The sequence below is a fragment of the Amphibalanus amphitrite genome, unplaced genomic scaffold (genome assembly GCF_019059575.1).
Source record: "Amphibalanus amphitrite isolate SeventyFive unplaced genomic scaffold, NRLGWU_Aamphi_draft 001601F_arrow, whole genome shotgun sequence".
NCBI lineage: Eukaryota > Metazoa > Arthropoda > Thecostraca > Balanomorpha > Balanidae > Amphibalanus > Amphibalanus amphitrite.
The window spans coordinates 1-11614 of record NW_024883094.1 but is presented as its reverse complement, the minus strand read 5'-3'; the positions used below and the strand labels follow the sequence as shown (position 1 = coordinate 11614).

At 45.9% G+C, this 11614-nt stretch overlaps 1 protein-coding gene across 1 annotated transcript; it reads left to right on the top strand.

Annotated features, from left to right (window-relative positions):
- Window positions 1–1799: 1799 nt before the first annotated feature.
- On the top strand, window positions 1800–3783 carry LOC122374088 (keratin-associated protein 21-1-like). The gene is made up of 5 exons (XM_043352630.1): window positions 1800–1983; window positions 2343–2413; window positions 2690–2746; window positions 3148–3465; window positions 3508–3783. The coding sequence occupies exons 1-5, from the start codon at window positions 1975–1977 to the stop codon at window positions 3569–3571; spliced, it is 519 nt and encodes a 172-aa protein (XP_043208565.1). The 5' UTR covers window positions 1800–1974; the 3' UTR covers window positions 3572–3783.
- The last annotated feature ends 7831 nt before the right edge of the window (window positions 3784–11614 follow it).

The following is an 11614-nucleotide window of genomic DNA, read 5'->3' as shown; positions in this document are numbered from 1 at the left end:
GCCGTTCTTGAGATATGGAAGCGGCACCCCGCACGTGCGCACGTGCAGTAGCATCCCCATAGTGACACATGGAAATGCATTGGCCACTGGGTGCCTAACTATTGACGAAGTTTTACTGTAATGGGCCCGGCCATTGGCGGAGTTACTTTATGTGGGACAATTTCGACACCCCTAAGTTGGCACGTGGCACGTGCCCTAACATTAACTAAGATGAAGAAAATCGGGCCGGAAATTCGGAGAAGAAGGAATAAGCCTACCAAATATGTATGACATATTGTCAAACTGCTGTACCATTGTGAGTAAATGACCATATAAAAGGTCGTACAAGCCGATGGGACTGGGCGTTTCAATACACACCGTCTTACGCATTTTATTTTCGTTATTACCTAAAGCTGCTTGACGTTTTTGGCTTTCAAACATTTAATACATTTTTTTGTCGTCTCAGGTCCAGTAAGATTACCTCCAACTCGTGGGAATATGCACTTCAAGCCAACTAACACACCACACCCACGTGTGTCATAATGCTGAGAGATGGCGTTCACCTGGCTTGCTCCTAACTTACGATAATTCTCTCGCTAGATGGCAGGCCTGATCCCAATGTCGCGGATCCCAATGTTAATTTCCACGAGACACCAATCCAATGGTTTGGGAGTGTTTATAATGTCTTTCGTCCAAAAGAGGCGCATTTCAATTTTCTCCCATTTACTTATAATGGGGAGGTCGCAAAATTGACCTGACCTTAGGTCATCGATATCAAAATTCTGAGATATACATTTTGTACATTCTATTGCTCTTAGCAATCGCCGAAAGTTTCAAAGCAATCGGTCACTCGGTGTAGCTATGACAGACATTGAAACTTTTTATGAGGTGAGGTCACTTCAAGTGACCTGGTGACCTGACCTTGAATGACCTTGGTCTGAAATTTTCACAACATGTGTAGAATTGATGTACCAAAAACTGCGGCGGGGAGCGCCGTCGTTTTGAGATATTCGCGAAAAACCACAGGGGGGGGGGGGTGTTCAAACACCCCCCAGCAGGGCGCGGGTTAAATCAGTGAGAGCTGGCTATCAGTTTGAGTCGGCTCGAGTGACGTCTAATAAAGGCATGCAGTTCGAACAATCGGTGCAACTTGGTGACAACTTAGTGGTCCCTACATATCCAGCAATGTTTCCGGCTTCGCGGTGAGCATGTCGGCTGTTGCAAAATAATTTTAACAAAACGAAGCAATTGTGATGTTACAAAATGTTTGGGACACTCTGTGTCGATAGCTCCATATCGATCAATAAAGCAGACACGCCTTATTATTCACAGGTGCCAGGAACCGGAACAAAAAAGAAAGGCCGAGCAGTACACGCACAACCAACGGTCCTGAATCAGGAAAATAATCACTAGAGAAAAAAATCAACCTCATTTTGACCACACTTACTTCGGACTTGACTTTCCAGGCTCCATCCAAGATTAGACTACAGGCTATGAAGGATAATTTCAGATCGCTTTGTTGTTTTGTTCGCGAATTGAAAAATCAAAATGTAAAAAAGCATTCTCACAGTCAGCAGCGATTCATATGTGACGTAGAGAGAATGTCTGGCGAACACTGGCACCGCCACAGCCAGCCAAGCTCTATGCCCGTTTTCCTGTGCCCCGATATGCTGGCCGAGTGTCTCATGGATTATTCGGCGTCCAGGCGGCGGCTGTGCCCGCTCTCAGGCGCCAGAATGTGAGAATTGATCTGCGGACTGCGGCCTCGGCGTCCTGCAGGGGCGCGTACCAGGCGCCACATTCTATACCCGGTAAACGGCGCGCGGGGTGGGAGCGTGCACCCGCAGTTCTGCACATGAAAACTCGGCACTACGGGATCAAATATCTGGTCACGACCGGACCCCGCCCTCGGGCTTGCCAGAGGAGGTATATATAGCGGAAACGAGGACGGCAGAAACGCAGTCAGCTCTCAGCGGCCACCACAACCTACCAGACATGATTAAGGTAAGGCTCTAAAGGCTCTAAATGGAAAATATATCACAAAGCCTTACTCAAGGAGGAATTTTGAAAATTGAAAGGAAAACGAGATTGCAAGCAAAAGGTATCAGATGTCATTCGGCATTGCCCTTCGTTTCAAATGTTATTCGTCATCCCATTGACAGCATTGTACCGCGCACACACTGTTTGCTCGTAGTTCCTAGCTAAGTTTCGATTGCAATGTAACAATGTAAGCTGCGTGTTTTACATCATGTCTAATTGTATAACGGCTAGTGGTGGTATATCACCGCCACCATGAACACCCCGAGGTTTGGTTGGATGGCTCACTAGCGCCGTCGCCGTGTTCCGTTCTGTTCTGTTTTCAGTTCGCCGTTCTCTTCGTGCTGGTGGCCGCAGCGGCTGCCAGCGGTGGGCAGAGCAACGTCCACGTGTCTACGTGAGTCCGTAGTAGTCATAGGCTTTAGCTAAGAGCATTGTACGTACAGCAATAGTGATATACCATTATTGATGTGGCTGTCACAATTATTTGCCTTAATTTCGCTTGAAAAGTTCACCTTGCTTATCAATACAAAAGGGAAGCTGCTTCCACTGCTTTCATTCTATTATTCTACTTTTAGTCATTTACTTCATTCAGCATATCATGAGTCTGCTCTTGACCCTCAACAGAAATTTTGGATACCAAATTCTGACCCGCCCTGTTTTTCTTTCTCAGTTTCACGCCATACTCGAGTAACTCGTACGGATCCCATGTGAACCATGGATACTACGTGTAAGTGCAGTTCAAGACTGGTTCCCATGAAACGGTCCTTATTTCGGGGGAAATCATGCGATTAAACTTTGCAAGTTAATCAGTGAACCGTTAGAATAGAAAATATGAAAATAGCGCTTTTATCGTAATAGACTGTTTCTGCCCAGAAAAGAAAGAAGCAATGAGTGGTGAAAAAATGGCAGCCGATATTGTCCAACTTGCTTTAAAACAGAAACACCAGAACGTTTTGATATGTAGATTGATGGGCCTGGTTCAAATCTGAACTTATTAAATATGATCGAAATGTGTGATGAAAATAGTGGCGAAAAGGACCACGAAAAAGCACCAAACAACCTACCATGTGCATTGTTCGTTAAAAACAATGTGATGTTTCGGTGACAAACATTCTGTTCCATTTTCAGTCCCGGCGGCTACGGCCGCTACGGCCGGTACGTCGGCGGCTACGGCCAGATCTACGCCCAGGGACAGGGTATCGGGCTCAGCCAGGGCGGTGGATACGGCGGTGGATACGGCGGATACGGACAAGGATACGGACGCGGCGGACTCAGCGGATACCAGTACGGATACAGCGCCGACGTCGGAAACGGATACGGACAGGGCGCCATCGGAGGTGGATACGGCGGAATCGGAGCTGGATACGGCAGAATCGGGGCTGGATACGGCGGAATCGGGGCTGGATACGGCGGAATTGGAGCTAGGTTCGGCGGAATTGGAGCTAGGTTCGGCGGAATTGGAGCTAGGTTTGGCGGAATTGGAGCTAGGTTCGGCGGAATCGGAGGCCAATTCGGCGCTTTCCGTCGTGGCTACGGTAGGCTCTACGGTTGATTATGTATTAGTGGATTCAGCTGCTTCGGAGGGGGAATTTCGGCGGAATCAGTGGATATGGACATCTAGAAATGAGCTTTGACATGTATCTGAACGGTACGTGTGATTCCCTATTCTTCATGTTCATGGAGCATGACATAGATTATCTCAACATTCCTGTGTGAGCATTATTGTATATTTTCAGCCTGTTAATAAAATATTCAAATGATAACAATCTGGTGTCTGATGCAATGCCTCAAGGCATGGATTTACAAAGCTATCCCAAAGAACTGGCTACATGCACACATTAAAACAGTCTCGGGTGCCGAGGGAGTGTTTTACGTGAAACGTGTGAACCGGCCTGCAGTTCACACCGCTGTCAGTATACGGAATGCACCGATTAGCTGTTGAAGTTCTTGAAACGATTATTCGCTTTGGTTTTTCTCGTCTCCAAAGTAACGAAATTATTTGCAGAATCGCTCGCAACACTGCAGTTGTGGCAACTACATACCAAAAAGTTTGGTCTGCGCTATCGATACGCAATTCAACGAGCGAGCAGCATACCATGAACAGAGAACACAATGAACATAATTTGAACGAATCTGCCCCTAATGTGCACCAAATGTGTACCAGATAGCCGTGGTGAAAACGGCTATTATCCATGTGTTACCAGACTTTTTGTGATTATAAACATGCCAACATGTGAAATGATGCTTGTCCCATGCATTATGGTTGATGTTATTACTGTATACCTGGCCTATTAAAATACATTAGCTGTAGGGGTGTGGTAATAACTGGTGTAAGCAAAGTGGCCACCGTCAAAAATGCATTACCCATTGACCTATAATAAGTACATAATAATGTACAACCTAGAGTTCCGCACGGCTGCAATTTTCCACAGCCTAGCCGCTCCGCAGCCATGGCTCCACAGCCACAGCCGCCCACAGCCGTGGCAAACTGTGGGCAGCCAGCCGTCAGCCGGCCGTGGATACTTTCAATGAAATGCAACCAAAAAGTATATAATAAGTTGTTTTTAGTTGAAACATATAGCCAAAAGCACATTGCAATGGGCTATAGATTCTCAAGCTCATGAAGCGTCATAGGTTAAGTGGTTGTGTATCTGGCTTTAGGCCGAAGGCCTGAAGCCTGATGCGCAACGCATGCCTACACAAGCCCTTGCAAGGGGTTAAGAAAGATGGGTAGGTAGGTACCTACATCATCAGAAAACATAAACAACGAACCAGAATAGAAGCACTAGCAATGTAGACATCTAATGCCAAATCCTGAAGCATGGTTGTGGGACAGAACAACAGACCCTGATGCTTTTCATTATCAATGTTATATGGAAAATGATACTGAAGTTGATGGACTGTCAAACAGTGATTGTCTAGTCAAAACTCTTGCTTCTTTCTTACCTTGCATATTTTCTGGGGTGTGATATGCCAGGCTTGAAGCAGCCTTCTGAGCCAGTCTCAAACTAATTTGATATGCAAGGCATCAAAACACTAGTGAGCATCCAAGAAAGAAAAACATTCATCTATTTTGATTTTTCCAAATAATGATCTTCGCTCAAATCCCCAAGGCCGTGCGAGCCACAATTGCCTCTTTCAATCAAAAATTTTACTTGAGTTTTTAATGACGTCAATAGCAAAGAAGTGGCAATAAATTGTTTTGTGTCACTATAAACAGCCAAAAATATTATAATTTATAAATGATAATGCTATACAGTTAAACACGTGCTCTCAAACAAAGATTAAGCATCAAATTTTTACATTTTCAGAAGAAGACGTCATTTTATTAGTAAAGTCAACAGCTCGCGTAAGAAATATTGTGTTCAGGGTTTCACCGTCATGTGAATTACGTGTTCAGGGTTTTCACCATCATGTGAATTAACCGTAAGTAAAGTTCATGCTCACTTATATCTAATTCCATTAGCTCCCTTAATCAGCATTTTCTGTTAGCGGTCACTCACACACCAGTTAGAACATAAAGCGCCAGTTTTATATTATGTAATTGGACTTGCCGAAAATCCAGAAATACGTCTAAGAGTTATTTCAGATAATATTTTGAAGCCTTTAGATTTCTTTTTCTATTACCTGAAAGAATTATTGAACGCTCGTCTTCATCTTCAATAGCTGTAAGGTGCTCTCCAATGACCAGGTGAGATTGATTTGAGAGGGATGTGACAATGCAACATGCTGCATTTTCTGAAACTGTCAAGCTCTGGATGATGAAGGAACAATTGGTACCTATAATTACTATTCTGTACCAGAGTGCAAACTCCCCTACAGCAAATGGTAAAACCATTACAGGTTTTCAAAGGCTTCACCACTTTCAATGTTGCTGGGCATCCTTTGCATGATTTTTACAGGCTAGACTGCTTATCAGAATGTAAGATTAAGGATTTAAAATTTTATATTTGATTACTTAAGATTGAGCTTGAAATCTCACAGCCGTGGCCACAGCCGTAGCCGTGTTCTTGGAGATATTTGCAGCCGTCCCGGCCCACAGCCGTGGGGCTGCAGCCAGCCGCGGCTGCAGCCGGCCGGTGCAGACCTCTAGTACAACCCCCACTCGCGTTTGGCCTCTGATCGAGCTACAGCTTTGCGCAAAAAACGAGCGGCGTGTTGCACGTGACGAGAGGAAGCCGATGATACCCAAATTTTAGGCTCCTAGGCCATCGGTTGACCTTCCAGGTCAGGTCAATGACCCAAAAGTGCGGAAAATCGGAACCTGCTAGAACGTCGTATAGTGTGGCTGCTATGGAGTTTCCAGGGTGCTGATCACGAATATCATGTTAGTTTTGATCACAGCTGATGTCTTCATGCAATTAGGCTAGGTCGGGTCAGGTCAACCTCAACCGCCTCTGACAGCTTCGTGACATGTTACGAAGGCATCAAAACTACTTCGTTTATGTTCAAATGGGCGCTAAATTCGAATTAAGCTCCAAAACCTAGCCTCGAAACATGTAAAACTCGAGAAAAAGAACCGAGGTCATCAAAGGTCAATGACCTGACCTGACTTCAGGTGACCTTGACATCCACCCTAATGCATGGGAGCAACATCAAACCACGTGTTTGAACGCTTGAAACCACGAAAAGACTGCAAACGCACGGCTAATACGAGCCGACATACGCCGAATCGCGATTCTGGCCAAACATGGTCTCGAAAAGTAGGTCACAGGTCAAAGGTCATTTGGGTCACGGTCATGAAATTTCAGGTGTAAAATTGATCAACGCGAGGGTACTGAAAGTTTCGTCGTGATCGTCCGCTCTTTACGAGTTATTTGAAAAAAAACTTAAGGGGGAGTTGCTTCAACCCTCCCCCCTCTGTGCCGGCGAGGGTTGAGGTACCATGAAGATCAAGTCGAGATCATTGGCCTTAGCTGCACTTTGCTCAGTTTTTCAGGTTTTACTTGTTAATAGAGTTTTTTTGGAACTGCTTTATAATTTCACACTCATTGGACATTTGAGTAGGTAGTTTTATTGCTTTCGAAAATGGTGCAAAGCTGGAAACTACGGAGAGAGAGAGAGAGAGAGAGAGAGAGAGAGAGAGAGAGAGGAGAGAGAGAGAGAGAAGAGAGGAGGAGAGAGAGAGGGAGAGAGAGAGAGAGAGATAGAGAGAGCGAGAGAGAGAGAGAGAGAGAGAGAGAGAGAGAGAGGAGAGAGAGAGAGAGAGAGAGAGAGAGAGAGAGAGAGAGAGAGAGAGAGAGAATATAAAGAAACAGTTAAGTACAAGCTGATCTCACGAGCATTCACAATCATTAAAGGGACATGTTCATGCCTAACATGGAAAATGGAGTTGAGATAGCAGTTTCGCCCGTTATTACGGAGCGAGCGAAGCGAGCGGAGTCTTTCCTTAGAAACGGAAATTTATGAGTATGAGCGGCCGGCCGGCCGTGCGGACGCTTTTGCGAGGCTTACATATATCTCAGCAACCACTTGACCGATTTACACGCGGTAATTTTTGTAGGGTAGCTTCATTCCTTCTACCAAGTATTGGACTATTGCCGATGCATGTTGGTGACCCTTATGCACGTGCCACGTGCAAAACGAAGATGTGTCAGTTTTGTAATAGTTGCAATATCTCGGTAAATACTGGGCCGATTGCGCTGAAAATTGGCATGTAGGTAGGCACTCACTACACAATGCATATCCATGTGCCTGAGTTGGGGTGCTGCTGCACGTGCGCACGTGCAGGGGTAGATTTCAGATCTCGAAAACGGCTGGACCGATTGCGCTCAAATTTGGTACACGGTTAGGGAGCGGTTAGTAGGGTGCCGTGCACAAGTCAGTTGGGACGAATTTCGCACGTGCGCACGTGCAGGGTGCCGCTTCCAGATCTCGAGAACGGCTGGGCCGATTGTGCTCAAATTTGGCACATCGCTAGAGACCGGTTAGTAGGGTGCCGTGCACAAGTCAGTTGGAGGTGCCATGCCACCTCAAAGTTTCGGACGTGCAAGGCTCACCCTCTCGCTCGCTCCGTTAGTCGCCCCAAAAGACGTATTACTGGTATGCTAAAACCACATAATCCGGAGCCATTCGTCTCAAAAAATATAAATTGACAGCGCTAGAGAGCAATTTTGATTGTCTTTACCAGATCGCCAAGGTCTTTACCAGATATGACGAGAGGTGATGACGTCAGCAAGAAAAAGTCTAGATTTCAAGTTAACGGGAACGGATTCGCGATTGGTCTTTTTTTTTAATTGTGTTCAAGATTGTCCGCAAGCAGCATGTTGAGACGACACGGGCAGATGGAGCGCGAATCGTCGTAAAGCTCTTCAGAATGCTTGCTTCTGATTGGGTAATATTCTTTGACGTTTCAAGCTGGAGAACTCAGTAAGGCTTTCCAGTTTCCTCATACATTTTGCGCGTTTTTGTTTGCTGGTTGTGAAGGCAAACAAACAAAAACCAAGCTACCAATAAGAAACCAAAAACACTTTTGCGCGGTTTCTTATTTTGTCCCAGTAGCTTTGCTGTCAAGCAAAGTCGTTCAACCGAAGCCGTTGTTGATGAAGCAAAGCTGTTTTCTAGTGAAATTGTAAGTTACCAGTGAGTATTCGCAATGCTGTGAATTTTTTAAAATTAAATTGACTGAAAGGGATCCAAATTATTTCTGAAATAAAGCACCAGTTCAGGTCTGGGTCATTTTTTCAGCAAAGTAAAGCAAAGCAGGCAGGCAGGCACGGCACGGCACGGCACGGCGCGGCACGGCACGGCACGGCCGTCGGGGGAATGGTTCAAATTCAACATGTGGTATGTGCAGTATTTTTTATATATCACTGCCTTTGAAATGGAAATTCTCATTGCACAGTCTTTTATATGAATCTATGTGGATTTTTCACAGGTGATTTTCAAGTCTGGACCCGCAATGACTTGGAACGTCTGGACGTCAGACATGCGCCGCCGCGCGTCCGTCTGGCGGTACTCACCTGTCTGCCGGCGGCGGAGGTCACCGCGCGCCGGTCTGTTGGAGCCTGGAGGTCACCGCGTACCTGTCTGCCGGGGTCACTGCGTGCCAGTCTGCTCCGATTCCTGCTGGCTGTTGGTCTACGCTCGGTGGAAAGTAGTTAATTTTAGTAAATTGTAGTAAATCCTAGTAAATTGGAAGAAACTTGATTAGTTGTAGGCACAGGGGAGCACTGCCGCTTCAACCCTATTGGCCGCAGTGTCTAACGGTGGCGGCCATATTGCGCAGACCAGGAACCGGCTGCCGCCTGTGTTGAGGAATAGGGAATTCGGGACCCCGATTTACGTTTGCGGCCGCCGTATCCGTTTCGATCAAGTTACGTAGATTAGATACAGAGCCCGGTATATTACGCAGAATTGAGTGGGGAACACGATCGTATCTTCAGAATTCCTCAAATTCACTCGCCGGACCTACATTTGCCCCGGCCGAGGGGTTGATTGAACCCACCTCGCCAATGCGCCGCTAATTAAACTAGAATTAAGCGGTTAAGTGGTCGTATGCGGCAAAGTAATGCAGAGTGACTGGTAGGAACCCGCTTTAAAGGTCTCAGGTCAACTGGTGACCTCTGAGGTCAGGTCAAGTGATATAAGGCACGGGTTCGGTTTTTGGTAAATAACTTCGCCAAAAAATGGCCGTAGAGCCGCGATTTTGGCATCATCGTCTTCAGCTAGCTCAGGCGCATCGAGTGCTATACTTTTTGTTCGGATCAGGTTAACTTAGGGTGTTGACCTCAGGTCAAGGTCAGGTCAGCACCCCTAGGTCACGAAGTTGGTCGAAAGAGGTCATGTCGCATATCATTCGATTCGGCAGGTCTTCCTGAGTCAATTGGTGGCTTTCCCGACTCGCTAGCTCAATTTGATCGGGAGTTATTGAAGAAAAAAATTATGACCCTAGTGACGTCACAAATGACGTCACGCAAGGGCAACAATGCAATATGAAGCATCGGACCGTGCAAGGATTGCATGAAATCACGATTTTATATGCTTGATATAGTTTCAGATCATTCCCGGCGCTAAAATAGCAATTTCCATATTTCCCCATTGACTTATAAGGGTTTAATGTATAAGATCCCTGTATCTGAGGATTTTGAAAGATGTCACCTTGTTTTCCACTCAATTCTGCGTAAGATGCCGGGTTTTGTGTCTACATAGCTTGAGCGTAACGGATGCAGCGGCCGCAACGTAAATCGAGGTCCCGAATTCCCTATTCCCCAACACAGGCGGCGGCCGCTTCCTGGTCTGCGCAACATGGCGGCACCGTTGGACACCATCTGGCGGCCGATGCGCCTTCCACATTATAGAGTTCAGTGGTTGTAGGCCTGCTGAATTTATCTATCGTTCTGCCAATTAGTAGCAAAATGATCTCGCTGCATCTGCTTACCTCAGCAGCTGTTGTGTTCAGTGTTTATCCTGATGTACAGAAAGAATGTGTGCAACTGTTGTAACCAGCGGACCGAACAAAGTGATCTGGCCTAGGTTAGGATTGACAGTGATTTGGAAATCTAACCTTGGGACCAGAATATAGTAAATGATAGTGCTTCAGAATCAGAAGTGTTATGAAGAAGCGTCCCTGAAGTTGTGTCAGTCATTGCCAGATGGCCAAAACCAAGACTATATACACCGCGAAAACACTCAGTATTATCACAAAAAATGTATTTAAAACACTCAAAGGTTGGTTACACACCAGTTCTTCTGGCAACCCCCACTCAAACACAGACTGCTGAGTGCTGATGCCAACACCATTTGTCAATTGGACTCAATGCCAGCCATTATCGCTCTACATCACATTAGGTGTTCAACGACAAGGTTTGTGCCACTTTTAGGTACAAGTTGTGCTACCATCACATTTGATAAAATGAAAACAGTCAGCAGTGATCAACGTCAGACATAGGTGTGAAGATCAGACATTACTTTTCGCACCATCAGCACCATTTAGTCGTGTTCCAAAGATACTTATAGTTTACATCAACATCAAAGCACAACCAGGCACTACTACTAACAGTTATGCCGAAAGTACACTCACAACACAATTTTTTAATTATTTTGATAACCTACAGGATGTTTGAAAGCTGGCCCTGGCTCTGAAATCCAGAATTATATTGAACATTGAGATGGGTACCTAAATTAACGTAAATTCAACCCAAATTCAATTTTCCGAACTGTTCTGCATCATGAATTTTACCATACATGGCTTAACCCTCGCCCATGTAGGGGGGGTTGGTGCAACCCCCCCCCCCTGAGGTTTTCGGAAATAGTGCAAAAACGGCGGCGCGCAGCGCCGCCAAATTTTGGGTACCTTATGGGGCAAACCTTGCGCATCTTTTGATAAAAAAATTTGACCGGGTCATGTCAGGTCACGGAGTTATGACGTCACAAAGGGAACAGCCTCCGGCCGGATTTTCACAAACTGAGTGCCAACGCCCGAGGTTTCCTGCCGGTGGTACGGAGATCGGTTGATGGATCGTGATGAAACTTCCCATGCATGTTGGGGCAAGTATTGGCTATCATATGGTATAAGAAACTTGACCGGGTCAGGTCAGGTCACGGAGCTATGACGTCACAAGAGGAACAGCGTCCGGTACTATTTTTGAAAAGC

What these genes read in the sequence shown, in the direction of transcription:
- LOC122374088 (XM_043352630.1), top strand. An exon ending in AGCAACGTCCACGTGTCTAC is followed by an intron (nt 2,414 to 2,689) that starts GTGAGTCCGTAG and finishes TTTCTTTCTCAG; the next exon opens with TTTCACGCCATACTCGAGTA. An exon ending in TTCGGCGGAATTGGAGCTAG is followed by an intron (nt 3,466 to 3,507) that starts GTTCGGCGGAAT and finishes AATTGGAGCTAG; the next exon opens with GTTCGGCGGAATCGGAGGCC.